At 40.8% G+C, this 24,108-nt stretch overlaps 1 protein-coding gene across 1 annotated transcript in view; it reads left to right on the plus strand.

The window, feature by feature from the left end:
- The window catches only part of GOLIM4 (golgi integral membrane protein 4), a 32,339-nt gene extending 22,210 nt beyond the window's left edge, over positions 1 to 10,129 (plus strand). The window contains exons 9-16 of the mRNA XM_057411614.1: positions 763 to 1,095; positions 2,981 to 3,219; positions 4,639 to 4,718; positions 5,181 to 5,293; positions 6,467 to 6,634; positions 7,175 to 7,243; positions 7,888 to 7,968; positions 8,339 to 10,129. Of these exons, the coding sequence (XP_057267597.1) occupies positions 763 to 1,095; positions 2,981 to 3,219; positions 4,639 to 4,718; positions 5,181 to 5,293; positions 6,467 to 6,634; positions 7,175 to 7,243; positions 7,888 to 7,968; positions 8,339 to 8,491 (1,236 nt within the window). The 3' untranslated portion in view covers positions 8,492 to 10,129. The remainder of the gene's footprint in view (positions 1 to 762; positions 1,096 to 2,980; positions 3,220 to 4,638; positions 4,719 to 5,180; positions 5,294 to 6,466; positions 6,635 to 7,174; positions 7,244 to 7,887; positions 7,969 to 8,338) is intronic.
- Positions 10,130 to 24,108: the final 13,979 nt, after the last annotated feature.

Genomic DNA, 24,108 nt, shown 5'->3' on the forward strand with positions numbered 1-24,108 from the left:
TCTTATTCAGCAAAATACTAGCTATGTGCTTAATGACTATTAGAAACTTATATTTAATTGTACAAATTAGTCAGTTCTTGAGTAAAGTAGTAAGGAACAGTTTAATGAGTGAGAGAAAAATATTTTTATGATGTTTTCTCACATGGCTGTAAATGCACTTAAAACTGGCTTATGTAGCTGTTTTAAGTTGCTAAAATCTTAATTTTTTGAAATTTTTTGAATAAGCAGTCTGTAAGACTTCAGCTATCTCATGTTACAGAAGAGCTTTAGCAGGTTCTGAAGAAATTGTCTTTGTGAGTTTTGTGAAGTTTCAGTGGCACACTTAAAGTCATTATGTTTAAAATGGGCACATTGTCCACTGTTCAAAAAGATAAACAGCAAAGTTGTGGGTAAAGTCTGAAAGTTACCAAATCAGTTGTGGTTTTGTTTTACAAGACTTCTTGGCCAGCAGAACCTACGGGAAACGAAAATACAAAGCTTCCCTTGTAGACACAGAATTGTAAGAGGTTTTGTTCCACTTCAGATAAAAGGAGGCTTGACCTACTTTATGACACAGTTATGCAACACCTTGTGTAGCTGTGCAGAGCTGAGAATAGCATGTGGCAGGATGGGTAGCTTGTTCCAAATCAGGCATTTGGCTACCCTGAAGACAGGTTTGTGCTACTGCAGTCTGGAATAAAGGCATTCCTCTCTGGTCCTTGGCTCTCATGAAAATATGAAATCCATATTCTATGCACACATAATTGTGTGTATGTTTTACAGAATGAGAAGCCACAAGAGAGAGAAGAAATAAATACCCAGGAAAAAGATGACAGAGTTGAGCCTTTTCATCTGCAAAGAAGGCCTAATGAGGGCCAGCATGCCAAAGAACTAAATACTCAGGAGCAACAAGAAGCTGGAGAGGGTGATGAGCGACATGTTGATCAAGTTGAAGAGGAACGTAAAAAAGAACTTGAAGAAGAAGAAATGGAGCAGGCAGGTCAGCCGGAGCACTTAGAGGAGGAACAGGATCAGGTTCCAGAAGAGCATGAATGGAAAAAACAGGAACAGAAAGAAGAGGAAACTAACATGTTGGGTGATCATATTCATTCAGAGGTACAGAGCTCTTGGATTAGACTTGCTGTTTAAATGGAGGCATCTGATTGCTGGCCCTGTATTGCAGTTGCCTGTTTCTAGGTAAAATCAGTGTCATATTTACAGAAAGTTTGGGATTCAGAGCACATCTTGGTTTTTAGATAAAATTGTCATATTTGTAGAAAATTTGGGATTCAAAGCACTTGTATGCATAGGATTCAGGCTCAGCTTCAGCACACATATACTGCAGTGCTGTCCAAATGCAGCTTAGTTAACATTAATTCTGCTGATAAAAAGTAACAGATGGGAAAAAAAGGAGCAGTCAGGTTGAATTCCATCTCCTCCTTTAAATTTGAGGCCTGTGGTAGCTGATGGGGAAGAAGATAGCTAATGAGGAGGCTTAACTTCATGACTTTGATAGAGAGCTGTCCTGCGTTACTAATTTGATGCATCTTGGCAAATTGCAACTTGTTTCCTTGTCAGATATGCCTACCTTCTGTAAATACCTTTCCATCTAAATGTTTGTTGTTGTTTGACAGGGAATTTTAACTTCAAGATGAACATGACTAAAATAGCCCAGGGAAATCAGTGCACAGCAGTGGCAAGTCTTGCTTTTTGCAGCTCTAAATAAAGCCAGCAAATCCTGGGTTTACATCGCAGATGCATCTCCAGTGGAAAATACATTTTACTGATCTCACCGTAGGCTTTGTTAATACTCACCTAGCAGAATAACTGTGTGACTCCAGTGTGATGAGAAGCTATTGTTGAATAGCACAGCTACATGTTGGGCAGAGAAGAGATTCAGAGCAGCCCTGTGGAGAAGGAGTTGGGGGTGCTGGTCAATGAGAAAATGAGCATGAGGAGGCAGTGTGCGCTTGCAGCCCAGAAAGCCAACCGTATCCTGGGCTGCATCAAAAGGAGCATGACCAGCAGGTCAAAGGAGGTGATCCTGCCCCTCTACTCTACTCTTGTGAGACTTCACCTGGAGTATTGTGTGCAGTTCTGGTGTCCTCAACATAAAAAGGACATGGAACTGTTGGAACAAGTCCAGAGAAGGGCCACAAGGATGATCAGGGGACTGGAGCACCTCCCGTATGAAGACAGGCTGAGGAAGTTGGGGCTGTTCAGCCTGGAGAAGAGAAGGCCGTGTGGAGACCTCACAGCAGCCTTCCAGTATCTGAAGGGGGCCTATAGGGATGCTGGGGAGGGACTCTTCATTAGGGACTGTAGTGACAGGACAAGGGGTAACAGGTTAAAACTTAAACAGGGGATGTTTAGATTGGATATAAGGAGGAAATTCTTTCCTGTTAGGGTGGTGAGGCACTGGAATAGGTTGCCCAGGGATGTTGTGAATGCTCCATCCCTGGCAGTGTTCAAGGCCAGGTTGGACGAAGCCTTGGGTGATATGGTTTAGTGTGAGGTGTCCCTGCCCATGGCAGGGGGGTTGATCTTAAGGTCCTTTCCAACCCTAATTATTCTATGATTCTAAGAGACGCAGTGGATTAGAACACTCACAACAAGTTAAGCTGTGAAACTGGAGTTAAAATTACTGCTGACTATAAAAAATGGCTCAGAGAAACCCTATTTGCTGTCTTAATTCCCAGCCATCAAAATTTACTGGTAATATGTTGGGTTAGTTATTATTTTGATGTGTAAGAAAAGCCTGGCTGCCCCCTTCCACCATCTACTCTTCCTTCCCCATGTCCTCCACAAATACCCCAGCACTTTCAGTTTATGTTCAAAAAACTAATTAAGCAGTGACAATAAAACTTAAAATAACTTTGATGTAATTTTGCCCATTGCATATTGCGTCTTCGTATTTTTTTCCCTCTTGACAGGCTTCTGCATGCTTGCTTCTGATCAGTGAAATTATGATTAATCTATGACTAACATGTGTCTTTGACAGGTAACATCAGTGAAAGCTGTAACAAATAGACATAAACCAGCTTATGAACAGCAACTACAGCAGCAACATCTTGCAGCCAAGAGGGCTGAGGAGGCCAGTGAGCTACGAGAATATCAGGAATCACTACACCAGCAAAGACTGCGAGGACAGCTGTTACAGCATCAACAGCTTCAAGAGAGAGAGCTCCAACTGCAAAAACAGGCAGAACAAGGAGAGAAACTCTATAAAAGCCGTCTAAGGTTAAATTCTTTTACATAAGTTTGTCATGGTCTGTGCTCTAAGTTTTATGGCATCCGCCATACCACCTTTTGAAAAGAGTGTGGTTTAATGCTATAAACCTAGACTACCCAGAAATTAAGTTCAGTGAGCCTCATCTCCTTTCCAAGGATAAACCTGATAGCTATTCTAAGGTTTTTCCTTCCTGTTTTATTCCTTCCACTGTGGAAGCCTGTGAAGTCTGGAGTGCATATTGCCCTGCACATCCTTGGGAGAGGTTAGGAGCTTCTGGCTTACAATGCCCCTTGTCTTAAAGCTTGCTTTAAATAAGTAATTATTTTCCACTGAGCAGCAGTTATGATCTGGTAGTACTGAGGAGCTCCAATATCAGATACTCGTTTACCTAAGCTAAAGTTCCTCTTAAGCGTGAGACACTGTTTTTAAGTAATTCCACTAGGACTTTCTGGACAAGAGTGACTAATATTATTTGCATTGTAAAGACAGAAGCATGATTTCAGGAGAAACCAACATCCTGTTAGTGTCAAAGTTACTGTGATTGCAGTTATATTCATTGTATTGTATCTTCTGCATGCCTTTCACCCTCTCTGTCATGCTTCCTTATGCTTCTGCTTATTTTAAAATTGTTAGTGACACTTTTTTGTCTTTCTGAATCTTAAGCCCATTTTCTTTGCTGAAACACTGAAACATTAACTTGACCTGTGTTCTAAAAGGATTTTGGTATGAGAAACCCTTTTTTAAATTGATAGTCAAAATATTCAGTCCTGCAAGAACAATCACACAAGTAAATCCCTTTCAAGATGAAAGCTAAAACTGCTTACTCATCAAAGTAACCAATTGTGTAGTCTGTCTTTAAGACCCTTTATCTGAGAGGGGTCCAGTTCATAGTATTGATACTTTAATTACAGAATATACTACCTTAGGAGTTTTACAAATACAAAGCAGATCCCATCAATCTATCGAATTGCAGAATAGTTTGGGTTGGAAGGGACCTTTAAAGCTCATCTACTCCAATCCCCTGCAGTGAGCTTGGGCATCTTCAACTAGATCGGGTTGCTCACAGCCCTGCCCAGCGTGGCCTTGAATGTTTCCAGGGATGGGGCATCTACCTCCTCTCTGGGCCACCTGTGCCAGTGTTTTCACCACCCTCATCATAAAAAAATTTTCTTCCTTATATCTGGTCTGAATATCCCCTCTTAGTGTAAAACCATACCCCTTGTCATAGCATAACAGGCTGTGATAAAAAGTTGTGCCCATCTTTCTTGTAAGTCCCCTTTAAGTGCTGAAAGGCCACAATAAGGTCTTCATGGTACTCATTCTGGCAGGAGTTGGGAAAGACAGAGATTCAGTAGGAAGGTGTGTTTATTAAAGCAGAAACACACATTTTGAAACTGAAATGATGTATTGGCATTGAATTTTCTCAGCCAACAGGCTCATTATGATAATGTGGACCACGATATTGTACAGGGGGAAGAAGAGCAAGGTATTCAGGAAGAGGAAGGAGGTAAGATAAAACTTAGTCCCTAGCATATTCAGAGGTTCCCTGTGTACTGTCTTTCATGCAAGATTGTAATACTCATTTCATGTCCAGTTTGGATTCAAGTGAAATACAAACATGCAATTTAAAACCAGTAGCTCATATAACACTGGGTGAGCTGATTGAGTGAAGTACAGGAATTACTAAAGATCATATCCATATTCCTGAAAGCAAAAGTGTCCTTTTGATTGAGCTACTAGGATAGGCTCTGCCTATGATTTTGTTTGATCCTTCAAATTATATACTCTTTTAGTGCCAAGTTTCCTACTAGCAGTAAACCAGTTCTGTTAGAATTACATGTTTAGGTAAACTTTTTAGGTAAAAGCTACCTACTCTTAAAAGCACATGTGGAAGTTGGTATATAGGAGGCTTTTAGAAAGGCTAACCAGAAACTGCTGTAATACAATAATAACATAAAAAATTTGTCAGCTTATGAACGTGACAACCAGCACCAGGATGAAGGTGAAGATGATGATCAAAATAATGCAAATGAACAGCAAGAACCAGAACATCAAGTAGAAAATCAGCAGGCTGATCAATCTGTGAGTATGAATTAAGATGCTATGGATTGCGGTCATTACTGGAGTGAAAAACCAGAAGTCTCATTTAACATAATTGTGCATTACAGAAATAAAATGAAGTGCAGATCTGGTAGGAAGATATCTAAGGTCTATTTAAAGTTGTCCTTATTGATTTGGGCAGAAATAAAAAAAAAAAGAGTGCTTCCTTGTTCGAAGCAAGTTGCTTCTTTTTCTACATGCCTTGATCTGTACTTTACATGGAATAAAGGATTTGGACTTAGCTGGGACTTGAACAGCTAAACTTAAAAAGAATTGTCAGTCAGAATGGTGATGGTATTTTTCATGCTATCATTAGTTGCCAAGGTAAGAGCCAACTCAGTAGCCACTGAAACCAGCTGAAGTCAGTACAGAAGTGTGAGATCTTGCAAGAAGATGTACCTCAGCACTGGACACAGCTGTCATACCAACTGTACAGAGATCTGGATACCGAAGATTGCAGTCCTGTATCATCCCATAAATTCTACCTTATTTGGTGGTGTGGAACATGAAGCATATCATCTTTATCACCACCCCCCCACCCCCCCCCCCAGCAAATTAAATTGTTTAGTATTTCTAAGGCATCTTTTACTTGTCAGCTATAAAGATATCAGAACTACTTTTACTGAATGGTAAGCAGAAAAAAAAAAACCACGTTTTCTGAAGGGCAGCATGTGATGAAAAGCGAGTATCGTTTTCTCTTGTTTTATTATAGACATAGACAAGGTCAATATTGCAGGGCAGGCTCGTACTGAAAGATCACATCAGCTCTTTTGAGCCATGTGTATTTCAGCTCTTACCTTCTTTCACCTGCTCTTATCGGGCATTGTCACTTGTCATATAGTCAGTAAACAAAAGTAGTTTAACAGCCTCTGTGAAATAAGTCATCAGATTCAATTAGGTTTTTAGCAGACACATACCCATGCTGCAGTTCTGTCTGTGTTCCGCGCTGAGGTACCTTTCCTTTCAGGAACTGATGCTTCTGTATTGGCTACGGCTTAATCTAGTGAACCCTGATGCCTGTAAGAAGATTCCAGGTGGTTTCAGTGGGCATGGAGTTGGCTCTAATGTAGCTTGTGCTAAGGTAGCTTTTATGTGAAATGGAATTTGACTGTGAGGTGAAAATACATATTTAATATTAATTTCTGAAAATTACAGAAGGCAGCCATGGAAGATGTGAATCCTGCTGATGACCCCAACAATCAGGGAGAAGATGAATTTGAAGAAGCTGAGCAAGAGAGAGAAGAAAATGTACCAAATGAAAATGAAGAGCACAAGCAAACCAGTCAGAAACAAGAACATCCAGGAATGGAAGAGCACTTGGTGGTCAGTAAAGGGAAAGGACGCCTGTATTTACCTTCAGACAAGCCCCTGCGAGAGCACTCATTCATACAATTGTCATGTTTTTGCACAAATCCTTTGTACGCTACTTCCATGCCATCACACTCAGTCGACTGTGAGCAGTGATGCCACTTTTCTTTTCTACCGCCATTCCAGTGAACACTGCGCGTTTCAACTGCTTTTATACTGTAAACTCCTCTAGGCAGAGATAATCTATATGGCATTAGTCTTTAGTCGTGTGAATATTTCGTTGTCTTCCTGCTTAATATGGAAAGTCTTGCTTTATTCTGTGAAGTGATTTCTATTATAATCATTCTTCTTTCTACTTTTTAATTTAGGGCAGTTCTAAATCATGTAGCTGGGCTATCATTAATGCTAATGAATGCGCTATAACTTCTTACACTATTGTTGTTACTTTAGCTTTTCACAAAGTTTCATTTCCAGAAGAAGAAGCTTTAACCTTCAGTCTTCTAAAAGTTAATAGGCATGCACAGAGAACTCAATTTTTATATGATCTTTCTGCAGATGGCAGGAAATCCTGACCAGCAGGAAGATAATGTGGATGAGCAATACCAGGAGGAGGGAGAAGAGGAGGTAAGAAAACAGACATAAAGTATATGTGGATTCAGGTCAGAGCACATCTCCATTAACATTCAACACTGGTATCTTTTATAACTGCAAGATGAATCCAAATTGCTTTGTCTGACTAAGAACCTGGGCAGTCTTTGCCATTACTTTGCTGACCACTTCTGGACACATTTAGTGTTACTCATGCTTATATGCTACAATCCATTAGTCTTCCATGCAACACGGTATTAATTGTGCAATAATTAAGATGAAGCCATTCATAGCACAAGGTGAAATTGCTGAAAACTTCAAGCCCTCTCTGAAGGTCACTGAAACCTCATTAAATTTGCATCTCCAGTCACACACTGTTGTTCTGGGCAAACTGCTTCCTTGGCCAGTTACTCTTTAGCTCTGGCTTTGATTTATCTGTGCTCCTCCCAAGCAATCCAAGTTATGTAAGCCCTCACCGGTCAATGGGGTGGGTAGGGAGGCTGTCAGCACTGTTGCTTGAACTGGAGGAGAAAAGGAAAGGACTTTTTCCTCGGTATGTTGAATGGCATGCTTGTTATGCATGCATTAGCATAAGCCGCCCTTCAGTCCTTCAGTACATACTTAATTGCTGTTTTCTTTTAAAGAAAATTAAAAATACACATTATTCCTGTGCTTCATAGATTCAGGAAGATTTGACTGAAGAGAAGAAAAGACAACTGGAACGCAATGCCGAAGAGCCGTATGGCGAAAACGACGAAAATGTAAGTACTCTGTAAACCCCCAAACTCTGTGACATGACTAAACACTTATTATAACTGTGATCATCTCACAGTGACATTATATAGTAATCATTGTAGCTTGCTTTAGATCATAGACTTTAATGTTTCGTGCTGTCCCAACTTCTTTTTGCTCATCCTTCCACCCACACATTGTTCTTGCTGCCTGGAAGCCTTTGAAAATCTTTTCCTCTTTCTGCCCATCAGCTCTGACAGCTCCACTGATAGTCATTTCTCCCTTTCCTTAACTTCATCTCATTGCCTAAAATACATTTTAAGGAGCTATAAGGCAGTAGTACTGAATCTGGTTTGGGGTTGTTTGTTTGTGTGTTTGTTCCTGCCCCCCCCCAATCAGGCGGATGAAAAGAATAACAGAGGGGCAGATCAAGAGCAAGAAATCCAAGAAAACAACCGGAAAGAAGTTCATGAAGAAAATTATGAGGAGGAAGAGGAGGAGGAGGAAGGCAGAGCTGTTGCAGCAAAAACTCATAGACGAGGGGAGATGTAGTCTCCCTTTTTTCAGCATTCAAAGCCCTGGTTTTGTTGTTTTGGTTTTTAAAAGCCGACAACTTTTTTAGGATATTTAATTTCCAAAAAAAGTTTGTTTTACACTTCTTACTTTTCTATTAGATGCTCTCATATGTTTATATGAATATGGTATTTTGATACTCTAGATTAGGATTTCTTTTCTATTAAAGCTGTACATAAACAGCCATCATATAGGTTAAATTCTTGTAATTCTGGGCATGTTTTATGAAGGCCATTTTGGAATACACTTTCACCTTGTCCAAGCCTGAGACATTTGGTCTCATTTCAGACACATTCAACACCTGAGGGAATATCTCTAGTGCCTACACCCAGTTGCCATTAGTCATTTCAGCTCTCCTTGTCTTCCATGACACAACTTCTGTGACTTAACGGCTGGGACACCTCGCAGCCAAGGCACAATCTGTGGTGCTTGTACAGGCTCTGGGGTATTTCCATTCATTAGAATCTCATGAGATTCTTCAAATCTTTGAAGTTAAGCACATGCCTAGCTCATTTAGAACCAGGCCTTTTACAGGTGCAGAACACTTACAAAATATGCAAGTTCTACAAACCTTCAAAATACAGCCAGGTTAACAGCTGTTAATTTTGGCAGCTGTTTATATACAGATAAATTATGCATTTATTTTAATGAGCATACCTAGGTACTGCAATTACATGCATTACATAGCAGATAATCCAAGTGGTGGTATGCTGAGATGTGAACTAGAAACCAATTTAGACTCGAAGAGCCATTATGCCAAATCAAAACACTACAGCTGTCACATGAATGAAGATTTACAGAAGGAACAATTTTGTTCTCCTAGTATTAAAATATTTGACCAGAGAAATATAATTGCATCACCTTGGTGACATGCCTGCTGGAGACTGGAGAGAAGGTTAAGGGGTGGTGACCAAATTGCTGTGATTGGTGCAAGATGTTGAACTAAGGCTTTTAGCTCCTTTTACTTATTTATTTTTAAGTCTATGCTGGAGGGATTCCTGCATCCCTGAGTGTGAAAATAGCTGAGACAAATACCATGGAATCTTTTTGAACAGTGAATATCGCTAGTACCACATGCCAAAATGTGGGGGTAGGGGGAATGACACAAAACCTGTGCCTTGGTAGGCTACTATGAATATAATCACAGTGCACGAGTAGATACAATGTTTGTATTGGTACAAACCCTTGTTATTTAATGTATGTTAAAAGGAGATTGGGAATCTGTATCTCCCAGGCCCTGCCCCATTGCTGGAAATGAGGCACACGGTAGCTTCCCATCAAAGTGTGTGATAATATATAAAAGAAGAGGGTTTAGGATTTTCCCTTGTTAAATAATGATGCATAGCAGTGGTTTTAGTTTAACTTCTAATATGAATGTAATTTAATTCATTTTTCTACTAACTGAATTATATTATGTTTTATAATTGGTTTCTGTTCTTTGCAGTTTTCCTAAGTGTCCCAGACACAGTACTTACATTTCATGGGAAGATTTTTGTCAGCAAGTATTTTGGGGTTTTAAGCTACCATAAATCAAATTTATGTATAAAAAAAAAGTTTACATGATACTGTAAAATGTATAATATGTACATAATCTTCAGAATACAATTATTTTGGTAATTTGGCCTGTATTTTTAATGTCATGGTTGTGGTATTTAATTATTTGAAGCATAATAAAACTTAAATGCATTAGAATGTAGTTACTGATCTTTCACACGTGTGATGGTTTGGTTTGGTTTAGTTTGTTAACAAAGCCCAGCAGAGAAACAGGAGGGAGCTGCAACAGCATTTTCGGCAAGGAGAAGCAGGGTTGGAACCAACAGTAATGGCAGCTTTTGCCTTCTGTAGATGTACTCTTTCAGTATTCGTTGCAATTGAAATCCTGCTTCAGCTAGAGCAGTAAAGCTTCTTGGCCTTTTGCATCAAGCAGATATGTGAGAAAGGTGGAGGGATGAAGGAAGGAGAGCCCAAGCCATTTCCATACACGTTTTTTCCCCCCTAACAGGACCAGTTATGCTCCCTTCTGCAGCCTCCATGGTGTGGGAAGCCATGCATGCTGTCTGGGTAGAGCTCAGTGGTGGCAGGAAGACAGCTTTTCTGCCCTGCCAGAGGGAAGAGACAGCCACTGAAGGTGTGGGCACATGCCACAGTACTGCCTTGTTGCAGTACCTTGCACTTGAAACGAGCTCTGCAAGCACTTACATTAGTGGGTACAGTATTGCCTGAGCAGATGCGGGAAACACACTGCCTTGTACCACATTTACCGTGTGGAAAAAGCCACTTCCAAAGTCACCTACAGGGACGAAGTTATCTACCAGCACAGGTTCTTCACACCAAAATAAGCTCCTCCTTTTCTGCAATTGGCTACTGGTGCCATTGAGGTGTTCACATGTCCTGCCCAATATCTCTGGGCACACAGCATGTTTATTCATCAGCTTTGATGATGTCCCTTTATTGTCAGGCTGCAGGGCTTTGCTTGGGTAACTTGCAGCTCCAGCAAGAGTCCAGAGAGACAAATTACTGCTGAAATAGGAAGATGCAGAATAAGGCTTCTATTGTGTATTGTATGAGCCAGTATTCACAGCAGATGCTGTATTTACTACAGCAAGCATAACACGTTCACATCTAATGTGATTAGGCCAAGAAAGTCCTAACAAAAGCCTGTTCTGCCCTTAGCCAAGGGCTTGTTCACTTCAAAAACAAGTTAGTTGACTAAAGATCAGCTTTCCAAGTAAGGCTTCAGGTGTGTTTGACAGCAACCATGTATAATCTTAGTAACGTGCCCCAACAGCCACTCGAGCGACAGCTAAATCTGCTAAAATCTACTAAATGCCAGTGGGCTAAGTTAAGACTGGCTCTAACCCAAGCTGAAAAGGGAGTTAGATAGCTCTGCTTTACAGTGAACATTAGGAAAATTGTTTCAATTAGGAATGAACACAGAGATACACTTGTCATTGAAGTACAAACTAGTTTGTCCTGAGTTCAGCAGTAGCAGTCATTTTTCTCCTTTGTGTTAGCTGGTGCAGTGCTGTGTTTTGACTTCCAGCCTGGGAACAGTGCTGGTGATACCAATGTTTTCGGTTGTCACTAAGTGATGTTTACCCTGACCAAGGACTTTGTGAGGCTCATGCTCTGCCAGGGAGGAGGGGAAGCCAGGAGGAAGCAGAGATGGGGCGCCTGACACAGGCTAGCCAAGGAGGTATTCCATACCACAGCACATCATGCCCGGGGTGGGGGTAACTGGGAGTTACCCGGAAGGACACGGGCTTTTGGGTGGGACTCGTTTCTTGGCTGGTGGTATCGTATTCTCTTCCTTTGTTATTTTCTCTTATCGTTGTTGGTGGTGGTAGTGGTGGTGATTTGTGTTGTACATTGGTTGCTGGACTGTTCTTGTCTCAACCCATGGGAATTGCACTCATTCGATCCTCCTCCCCATCCCTCATGGGAGCGGGGAAGGAGAGAGCCCCCGGGGGGGGGGGGGGGGGCTTGATTGCTCTCAGCCCAGCACCACTCACTGGGAGTGAGTGAACAAGTTTTCTGGCTAGGGTTTAAACCACAACATAGTTTCTGACAAATTTTATCCACTTTTGCCACAGGTTTTCATGACAAAGGAGCCGCAATGCAGTCATTGATAAAAACGACCTTCACTCAGCTTCTCAAGGTTGAGCACATAAAATGTGTTTACTCTGTCTGTGCACAGAACTTCTTAGTCTGCTACATGCAGGGAAAATAATTTATATTGTTACAGCTAAAATACTAGCAGGGTAAAAGGAATGAGAAACCCAAAGCTGCATATCCAGAGCAAGAAAAAAAAGTTATCTTCAGTACACTTGACACATCATCAGCCTTCAAACAGGTTTCCTTTCTCTTCCATAGCTCTTGGAACCGTTCTTTGCTGGTTCAAATGTAAAATTATACATCATTTCATAGACTCATGGAATGGTTTATGTTTGAAGAGACCATAAAGATCATCTATTTCCAACCCTCCTGCCATGGGCAGGGACACCTTCCACTAGACCAAGTTGCTCAAAGCCACATCCAACCTGGCCTTGAACACTGCCAGGGATGGGGCAGCCACAGCCACGTCTGTTCCAGTGCCTCACCACTCTTGCAGGGAAGAACTTCTTCCTTATCTCTAATCTAAATCTACCCTCTGTCAGCTTAAAACTATTCCCCCTTTTCCTATCACTACATGCCCTTGTATTTTTGTATCACCATCACTTCTAAGGGGTCACAATGGCCAATTTGGGAGAGACACAAGCCAAAGAGAGATAACAGCCAAGGGCTATTGTGAACCATGTTCACCACCACCTCCCATCCATAATCCTGGTCAAGGTCTGACTCAACCCACGTTTCTGTAGATGGGATGCACACATGACTAGGAGTCAGTCATCTTACTCCACAAAGAGTGGACAGCCCCCAGGGCCTTTGGAGCCTTCCTGCATGCCAGAATCTCCCCTTGAGTAGGGTTTCATCACTAGTAAGTTCGCACAGTTTCTCCCTTGAAAGAGAGATTCTCCCAAATTTTACATTTGTCCAGGAGGTGCAATTAAGGCTGTAACTGTGAATTGAAGTAGATAAGAAAGGTGAGCTTTAATGCAAGGTTAAACTTCATGGGGAATTTTATACGCTGCCTTATGTAAAGGGAATAAAAAAGTCCTAGATGACATTTTGGAAAAAGCAGCATCCATAATCAATGAAGGAATGGTATCATTCACTGTTCATCAGAACGAAACAGCCAAAATTGTGTAAACATGAGATTGTGAAATTAGTTCAGAGACTATTTGGGATCCATTATTCCACTGGTATCAGAGAGAACTGCAAGACCTGCAGTTTCTCCCTGACCTATAGAAAAAAACAAGCTCATTTCTTCCTAGCAGGAGCTGCAAAGTACCTTTCTAAAGTAGTAATTTTGGCAAATAACCCAGATCAGCCAACGCAAGATACTCTCGATTATAGAAGCCCTGACCTCTTTGCGTACAGGAGATACTGCATGTTGAAGGCAAACAGCCCTCTCGCATCACAGGGAGCCAATGTTCTGGTCATTTATTGTGACAGGTGAGAAATGCGGTAGCTGCTATTAAGCTGAGATGGTTTACAATACTAAGCAGTGTCCTCACACACAAACAAATTCTACCTGGATTCGGCTTTATTAGTAGTTTCATACTGTACTGCCAAAAATTACAATCAGTATCTGGGAAGACATAGAAGGAATCAGAGTATTCATTTAAAAGTTGGAGCAGAGCACAAATGGGAGGTGGAATACAGCCAGACACCTCGATACACCTCAGAATGACCAATTAAAAGCACTAGTGGTGCCAATGAAAACGGCTGTATTTAAGTCAGGGCCTGTGCCAGGAAAATGGTATTAAAGAAAGATTAAAGGACTTTTCTATTTCACTACAGGAATAACCAACAGGTATTAGAAATGAACACATGCAAATGTCCACCACAGCAGCTACACCCTTGACAGCTTAAGAGTTGACCTCATGGCAAGTACTGGACACCACGGATGTTCTATCAGCCACAAAGGACAAGTTTAATTCAGCACCAGCCATCATGCTGGAGCACTGCTGGGAGCCAGAGGATATGAATGGGACTGTAGGAGGTGGGCAGAAGCAGAATAACTGGAGACATAGCCAGGGTTACTGTGCCAGAAAAGGCATAGGGAGCAAGGACATAAAACCTTTCATTTGCTCTAATGTCTGTGGGACAATTTGTGTCACCTTGAAATTCTACAGGTGTGTAAAAAGAATAGACAGGTATACAGAAATATGTATTACATTCAGAAATAGTTTGTGGTGATCCTGAACCTTGGGCAAAAACCTCCTGTAGATGATCTCAGTCCCGAGTTTCCAGCTACTGCTTTCTCCTACAACTCGAGTTAGACCTTTGTCGATATCTACATCCTCCTGGCTTCTTTCAATGAAAAGCAGTAATGTTACATGGCACAGAAGAGACAACTGCACTCCCTTACACTACATGGGCTTCCAAGTTCTCTAGAAAACACAGAAATGGTTCCACTCCTTGTTTTACTGCTATGCCAGATGACCATGTTACCAGATCAATTTCCTTGTAAAATAGGGGGATGTGGTATAGTAGCGAAAAATGTTGAGGGGTTTCCAATCTCAAGATCAATATTTTGATGGGGTTTAAAATAAATTTGTTGAAAATAATGCTGTAATTGAAGTTTTATAATTCACAGCAATAAATGTGCAAAGCCACAAACCATGTTATTACCAAAGAGACATTGAGATTTATTCTGAAGAAAGGTTATTTAAAATTAGGATATTGGACAACCCGATTCCCTTCTGCAGTTTAAAAGTAATAGGAAAGTTATTTCGAAAGCAGTTTCACATTGCTGGTTTTGTACAAAGGTTCATAAACCCTACCAGGAAACATATTCAGCTCTGCTAGCCCAGAAACGGAAGAACCCGGAGAGATCGTGCAAGTTATTTGATGTTTCTGTTACAAAGCAAGGTGACTCAGTGCAAGTATGAGGAAAGAATGTGTCATAGCTTCTAGCCTTGCTTCGATTTTCCATATTGATTTTGACTGTAATGTAATTAGTAGTTCAGCAGGTTACTCTGCATGGTGGTTCCACACTGTCAGACATTCCCCTTAGGGCTTGTCCTTACAGAAAACATCATTAAACTTGCAATTTACCTTAGTGCTTGCCATGTCCCCCATCCAGACAAACCTCAGTGTCATATTGTTTCAGTTAACATGAAGAACTGTTGGCCTACCATTACTTAAATATGATACGGAGCACTGTTTTCCTATACTTTCTTACCGGGTTTTTATTTATACTTCATGAAAATCTACACAAATGGCTCTGCTACATCAGGTCTTCCCCTTATGCTCTAAACTGCTTTACTGAACCTCATGGATTCAAGCCTTTTGTAGATAATGTCACCATTAAATCAACCTAAACTCAAAATTTCAGTTGCGCATATCTAATCCATGTTGTTAGTGGACCATCTGCATTATAGGAATCATAATCAGCATTGTAAGGAGTGAAGGAAAGGAGGGGACATTTTCATCTTGTTGGACAATAAAGGTTTCACATCTTGTAAACTATTACATGTTATAGTAAGGAAAATGAAAGGAATTTGAAATGCTACCTTAGGAAACTGCTAAAGATTCATGAATATTTCAAAGAGCCCTGACTTTCTAGAAGAGTTCCTTGGTTCTCTTGGGTGTGCTACAGATGGGGATTTTTTCATACCAAGTACAGAACCACAGATGCATCGATTAAGATCTAGCGTGGGTTGACTATATTTAAATCATCAGCAGAAAAAAAACCAAGAATTAAAATCAGGATTATTCTTTCTATAGGACAATCCCAGGCCTTGCTCAGTTGGTTCATGTGAACACAGAACAACTGCATTTTCACAAATTACCAATTCTTTTTGAGATTAACATTTTCTATAGCCAAATTCACATTTGGACAGAACCTGGTCTGTACAATTTGCGCATCCTACATAGTCTCTTACTCTGTTCACAGCCAGCTGAGTTTTGTTACTACAAGCCTCTTTGTAGAAAGTAGCATTCAACTGGAGTAAAAGTACAGAGTCAGGTTCCAGTTTTCAGAAGTTTTTGTTTCCTTGCCTCCATGAGATGGCTTTTTTTCTTCTGATGGTGTTTTCTTGGGACAGTTGTGCTCAGAAGCCAAAGCAGCTGCCACATCGGTTTTCCAGGTCACCCTGCAGAGGCTCCCTGTCTGTTCCTGGTTACTTATCAGACACCATTTAGCACCCCATCTGTAGAGCCACCAAACTCCACAGCACCTTACCATTGCAAGCCTGGTGAGAGGAATGGGATTTGTAATATGACTGAATTCAGCCCCAGCTCTCTGCCTCTGAAACCCATGAATTTCATTACAGTGAACACACACAACAGAAACACAGAGAAACAAAGAAACAAGGCTTTAGCCATCCCAGGAGGGGCCTGATTTGCTCAGTTCCTTACAATTACATAAGGAGGCTAAAGTCTTTCCACATTTTGTATTACCAGACCCATAAATAAATAAATAAAACTTTGCCATCAGCAAACTGTGCTCATCCCCCCTGCAAGACAGGACATCCATTTTCTGTCTCTGACAGTTAAGATGTTAAACTTTTACTAAATTTTTCCCATTCCTCACAAGATTTGGACCCATATGGATATCACCTCTTGCACTGTACAGATGTAAGTTGATTGCTGTATCAGCCCTTCTTATACAAGCCATTTAAATGTTCTCAAAAAATGACAGATCACTTCATTACTTGCTCTTACCAAGAAGTAGCAAATATGCTAGCAGCCGAAGTAACACAATACCTAATAAGAGGGTTAAGTAGAGAGAATTTCTATTTAATATTGTATTAGCAAGAGCAGATGCTTTCCCTGCCCATTCTAACTGTCTCACAGGATACAATGTCCATGCTTGTAAGGGAAGCTTATTGACATCTGATCAGTCAATAAATCCGTTCTTGTTTTTTAATGACCCCAAGAGTTGTTTCCACATGCTCACATGATCTTACCAACAATTTACCCTCATAAATTAATAATTGCTTTTAGGGCCTTTTAAACCCTAGAACCTGATTTAGCTCCTTTGCAACAATTCCAATTATAAATCAAGACTCAGCACAGAGCAGGATTAAGTCTCACCAAACCAAAGAGAACATAAATAACAAAGAGACAGACAAGACTCCTTCTGTGCACAATCAACTCTGACACCTACAAACCTACAAAAGTAGCAAAAAACCTTCTCAAAGGAAAAAGAATGATCCCAGAGGTAGGATGCTAGATTTGGAATAAGTGGGATTCAGTCTTTTTTGCTAAAGCCTGCATATGACATTTGCACTTAGTTTCCCTTCTGTGTTTCAGTTTTGTCTGTGGAAATGGGGAGGGCAGCACTTTATTAGCATACAAGGACTTGATCAATAAGAACATATAAAAGATACATATGTAAGTGCATTAAAGCACCCATGCTATGCTAATGTCTTCCATTTGAATACTATAAAAAGCTCAGTGGGCTCCTGACTGAACCACTGAGTGAATGACAGACAAATCAGAAATGTCCAGAAGAAAGCAGAATTCCATTCTTCTATGAAACACCAGGCAACTCCTATAAAAATCAATGGGACTGCATAGTAGTAAATTGCTTTATTATATGAACTTTATTTCATGGCTCATAAGTGAAAATGAATCTCTTAACAATCTGTCAGTTTGCCTCTGGAAAGAGCTGGCTTCTTGGGCGTTGCTGCTGCCACAGCCTCCATTCTCTGGACCTGCTCCTTCAGGCAGCAGCTCCCCTCCCACCACAGTTGCCTCCACACACAATCAGTCCTATCCTTTCACAAGAAAACACAGGCTGAAGCATTAGCCAAAGACAGGGATATGCCCGTATGGTGTCTGGTCCCCAAAACACTGCAAGATGGAAGAAAGCCTCTCGAGCCTCGCAGAGCTCACCCAACAAAAAGCTGCAGTAAAGAAGATGCTGAAGTGAAGGAAGCATCATTCAGCCAAGCTGTTCAAAAACCTCTTTAAACTGTGGGGGTTTATTTTGTGTGCCCTGCTGTCTGCCTGACAATCTTATGCTTCAAACAAGCGATTTTCTAATGCTGTTGCTCCACTTTAAAGAAGGTGGCACCAAGAGAGAAAGCAGCCTGCCTGAAAAAGAACAGAAAAAACTATGAGAGGACTACAAAATTAAATGGGAGCAGGGCTCCCACATGCTTTGAAATCTATGTCCTGGTCCAGGGTCTAACCAAAGCAGAAAGATGCCGTGTTAGCTAGCTGATTTTGTGTTAAGAAAATCGTTAACACATGGCAGTCACCAGCTAAGATTGGCAGGAACTGAGGTGCTACAAAATACATTACAAGAGAAAAAGATGCACATTTCAGAGGCATAGACTTGGGTGACTGTGCTGTGCTCACTCAACTGGTAGAATGGTTGAATTTGAGGAAAATGCATATTAATATGCAAGATGTCCTGCAAACATGAGTAGCTTTGCTGCTCCGTTAGCTTGCTGGCAGAACATTCACCTACTCTTGCATGCCAGAAACCTAACATGTGCCAATAAATTACCTCTTTTTGGATTACCATACAAATTACTTGCTTTGATGCTGTCGATTCACTAAGGGAGCATAGTGCCATCCTCCAGATAAAACAATAAAAGCCAACAGGGGTCTACACAAACTGCATTTTGTAGCCATATCTAGAGATAAAAGTTTAGGGGAACAATAAATAAAAATCAAATAAATTACGTAAATCCCTGAGGTTTGCAGGAAAAAAAAAACACCAACAAACCCCCCCAAACCCAAACCCACTCAAAACAGATTCAGATTTAATCATCGCCCCATACTTCTTCACATAAGGTCCTACACCTGGGTTGGAGCACCTCCTGTATGAAGACAGGCTGAGAAAGTTGGGGCTGTTCAGCCTGGAGAAGAGAAGGCTGTGTGGAGACCTCATAGCAGCCTTCCAGTATCTGAAGGGGCCTATAAGGATGCTGGAGAGGGACTCTTCATTAGGGACTGTAGTGATAGGACAAGGGGTAACAGGTTAAAACTTTAACAGGGGAAGTTCAGGTTAGATATGAGGAAGAAGTTCTTTACTTTGAGGGTGGTGAGGCACTGGAATGGGTTGCCCAGGGAAGTTGTGAGTGCTCCATCCCTGGTGGTATTCAAGGTCTGGTTGGACAGAGTCTTGGGTGAGATGGTTTAGTGTGAGGTGTCCTTGCCAATGGCAGGAGGGTTGGAACTAGATGATCTTGAGGTCCTTTCCAACTCTAACTATTTTATGTTTCTATGAGTCTATGACATTAAACCAGGTCTTTCTATCTGGCAGTGAAAAATATGAACTTCTGAAACCTCAAGATGACAAACCAGCCTAAAACCAGAATGTATTTTCCCTCAAGCCAAGTTCTTCACCTCATCTTCTCCCCAAATACTGCATTTGCCTTCAGTTCCCACCTTCAAGCTGCCAACCTTGCACACCCCATGTCAGGCAGGCACTTCCATCTCTCTCTACTTAAACTTTCAACTATTTTTCATATTTTCCATAGAGTTTTATTATTTTGCCTTTTTCTTTTTTCCTGATAATGATTTCTTATTACCCACCAAAAGGCATTTAAATCTGTTTTACCAGCTCATACAGCAGAACAAATTATCAAGAATTAAATTAGCTAATAGACTTATTCCTTCAAGGGCTAAATTAGTTTTATCAAACTTTATCTGGAAGGGGGAAGGTTTAAAAATGTACTCTGCCAACAGTTTTGTTCCTCATTACATATACCAAAGCCTATCTTCAAACAGCCACTCCAGGGACCAAGAAAAGTCTGCTGCTCAGCACAGATGGCCTTGAACTAAAGGTCAAAGAACAGAGCGTGAAAAACGTGGAAATACTTTAAAACCATTCTTGCAGACAGCAATTGCTGGCTGTATAGGCTTCACTGTCTTTGAAATGCCTTCTCAGTTTCACTGCGCTCAATGTAAATTTACAGGAATATTTTTTAGCTTAGCTTTGCTTTGTGTTTTCAGTGGGATTTCTGTTATCTCTCAAGCAAGGAAAAAATATTTGCTACATTGTGAAAGGATTAGGAAATACAGACAGCTGAATTAGCTAAGATATTGTATAACATTAAAGAAGCCTGGACTTCCCATTATACAACAAAAACCTGATTACAAAAGCCCTCAAAACCAGATTATGAGAACTATTTTTCCTCATATGTAACACCCTAATCCACACTGTCAGCAGAGTAGATGGAAAAGCTATACTGGGCATTATTATATCTAAGACAAACGCAGGGTAAATATCTATTTGTCTAAAGTCCTTTTCATCTTGCAAAAAACAAAATAGAGTACATCATTACTTTGACATTATTGCTTCGATACTGCTCTCAAATCACAGCTTAGTGCTGCACTGCGCAGCTGATTTCCAATGCACTCAATACAAGTATCATATGAAGACAGAAATCCCTGGTATAATTAGTACTGAATTCCAAACATTGGTAAGACCAATCAGTTTGTACTACCAATCTGGGCAAAACAGTCTTTTGGGTACAGGATTTTCCCTTACCTGGGTAAGGCCAGACCAGATGAACTCCAGATGGGTCCATTCCAACCCAAACTATGCTACAACATGATCTTCATCACAACCTTTGTAACACAAACATTAACACCGAGTTGCCTTCTCCTGACCGCTATGATGTACTCCAGCAACAAGATACACCTGAGGCAGGCAATCAGACCCAGCTGCCTTTGGCAAGAAAAAAAAAGAAGCTTAATTACAGGGCAAGTGCAAACATGCAGCACCAGTGAGTGTTCCCTAACGCACCCCCAACCTGAGGAGTGGAAATATTGATATTTCCGCTTCATTTGAAGTGGAAATTAGTGGAGGGAAACTTAAATTTCACCATTTTGTAGGAAGAAATGGTTAAACAATGCACAATGGAAAGAGTTTGTGGTTGTACATAGGTGCTTTGAGGAGCTGAAAGCACTCAGCCCTACAGTATTTAGTGGGAGTTGAATATTTCTGCACAGAAATGGCATCTGTGAGTCTAAAGAGAGACCTTTAAAATGAGCATCTACTTAATTTTAAAAAGCACCATAATAAAGGGATTTTATTCTTTTGGGAATCGTATGAAACAGAATTTTTTGAGACCTGCAGGAAGCCTTGGAGAATAATTTGCACAACCTAAAAAATCATCACAGAGGAAAAAAAAGCACTTTAACTCCAAGGCCTAACACCAGCTACCTTGGCTAGGCTTTTTCAGGCATGCTGGACACAAAAGCCTACACTTTTAGCAAAAAAATCAGCAACCAAGAGATCCAGAATAACTTTAGGAAGAAAGCAGCAAATTGTAGGTGATTATTATGATCAAAAAGTTCAGTATTTCTCTTTGAAATGTGTTCCTTTTGGCTGTAGTTCATTCCACTGAAAAAAAAATAATCTCTGTATTTCTAATTAATTTTAACTTTTGGCAGTTGCACTGCAGTTTACTGGCTTGGTGCCTGCTCTGCTCTTTACAGTTCTTATTGTTCAGGTCATATTATTTCACCCAAGGCAATATTAATTGCTGTGACAGTTCTCAGTGCTTATACAGACATCTAGCTAATAGATAAGCCCCTAATCCTGTGAATATCTTTTCTTCCAATCAATGGTCTTTGTTAAAACAGGATTATACACTGAAATGAATAAAAGAAGATTCTATGGTGAGTAGCTAAAATCAGTACTAAGGGAGTTACAAAGCCCCATGCTTCAGGAATGAACCATGCACTGGCTGGTGAGTCAGACTTGCCCTTCACTTGTCTAGAAAAAGGACAAGGCTAAACATATCTGAAAACCCTACTCATTTTCTTTGAAAGTGTGCACCTTGGCTTTACTGCAAATAGAGTATCAAGCGTTTAGGCCTATCTCAAATTAAAGGATGCATCTCCAAATAAATTAGGAAAACAATATGTTTTAAAGACAGAGATAAAGTACAACTTAATTAAAACAACGTAAGAAGTCTGGAGAAGAAAGGAAGAATTCAGACCAGTCCTAAGGGAGCTCCAGTCCTTGCAGCACTTTGAAAGCACGCATTCGGGTACCATACATCATCAGCACAAGAATTTCCATGAGTTATTCCCAGGAGGTATGACTCTCCTCAGGTAGATGGCTTCACAAATACACCTCTTTGCTACAGCATACTTCCCAAGCACAGAAATCACTCACTACAAAGTCAGTTTGTATTTCGAGACAAAGAGAGATTGAACGGGAACGCAGCACCAGTCTGTTTCTGAGAGATTTAAAGGTGCAGCAAACAGAACAAAAGACATTCCATTTGCGTAGCCATAAAAGGCACCCATAACTTACAGTGCAGTAGCCAAAGAAGGTGTTTCAGATGCTGTCCCATGTGGGAAAGCAAGCAGTACTCTTGGAAATTAGATAAATGCAAGGAGCGTGTTAAACTTCAGCAATAGATAGTCTTTCAAGAAGCTAGTTTACCAGCTGCTTTTCTCCAGCAAAGTCACATTCAGTAATTAATAATCCAAGCTTCATGTGCTACAAGAAAGTGTGCAATAATTAGCTTACCTTGTTTAGCAGCATGTTGTCTCCTTATTTGTTTCCACTTGGAAGTTGCTAGTTGTCCTCAGACTATTAGGAAGAACTGAGGCTTCAGCAAACCCGCTGAGGCTGGAGAAGCAAATCACACTAAGTCCTGTGTAGCAAGCACTTACACAAAACAAATTCATCCTCAGTGATTTCCCCCTTCCCAGCCACTCCATGCACCCGTTAGCCCTTCATCTACTCTTTCTTCAGACTCCAAAGTTCAGTTCACCAAGTTTTACCTTGCTAGGCAGACCACACTTGTCTTGCTCCACTGGCTGTAGCTGGCTATGTTTCTTATCTGGGCTTTATTTATATGCCTTTCATCCATTCTGTTTTGTAGACTATTGACCTCTGTCCTCAGCTTCTCAGAAAGCTTAACAAAAACCCTTCCCATGTTAGGAGGGCTGACCTGTATCTGGAGGTAGCTGCATGGGCCACAGGCCCGGAGGGCAGCATATTTTTTGATTTGAAGGCAAGGGAAAGAGGAGAGGGAGTAACAGGAAGACCAGTAGCAACTGGAATATGAGCACATCAGGAGTCCCCCTCACTTAATGGTAGATGTTACAGCATTCATACTGGATTCCTGCCCTTCAGAGGAATTGGGCACATGCAGGAGATATGCTTATAGAGGGAGAAATGGCTTTCATTTAAACACAGATGTTTACAATTACAATCAGAAACTATGTTTTTTCCTAATATTGTCATGTAATACTTTTCACTGTATTTAATTTTTAGAAATACCTAGTTTCTTTCAGGGGTGACTATTCACACACATTTACTAAGCAAACAATGCCACCACCCCCAACCCATCCTTCTCTTGCACTATGCACTGTCCTGTCTAGCTTGCACATACTTTGAACTTGCTTGACATTAAATACACACACACATTTATTATGTCACATTATATTTTGCCGTGAATGTAGATGATTGAGGTATCTGAGGCTTTTATTACTCATCCGGACTTTTTACACTGATAAGGACAACAGACATTACCTTTCCATCCATGCTTATAGTTCTAAACTTGAAGATAACCACACTGCATCACTCACAATGCAGGCACCGCAATACGTCTTGTAGACCAGCGAGGCATCATCTTGTGAAGCTTCTGCTGACATGTGCCTCTTTAGCTTTGCTGTAACAATGCATTTTCAGCCCTTGCCCTGGCTCAGTCCTCTCTTCCATATCTATGCAGTCCTTGACAAGAGACACAAGCAAGGAGACAACAGCTTGTCCTGAGAGGTAATGAAAGGCTTGAAGCAGCCTGAGTGACCAGAGACAGCCTGGGCTGCAGCTTCAGGCTCATGGGAAGCATTAGCCCAACATGGTGAAGGTCTTTGTGGCCACAGAGTGTGACTGAGCTAACACAGACAAAGAAGCAAGGTAAAATCTGGGAAAGTAAAGCTCAAAGATGCATAACTCTGAGAAAAGGTGAGAGCTAAGTACTGGCTTAAAAGCGCTTAGAGGCCTGAGCACAGATGCAGTATCTTGATTTTCCTTGGGTTCAGAAAAAACTGAAACT

The sequence above is a fragment of the Pezoporus wallicus genome, unplaced genomic scaffold (genome assembly GCF_028554395.1).
Source record: "Pezoporus wallicus isolate ANWC-B61680 ecotype Strahan unplaced genomic scaffold, APGP_CSIRO_Pwel_v1 contig_6899, whole genome shotgun sequence".
NCBI classification, from domain to species: Eukaryota; Metazoa; Chordata; class Aves; order Psittaciformes; family Psittacidae; genus Pezoporus; species Pezoporus wallicus.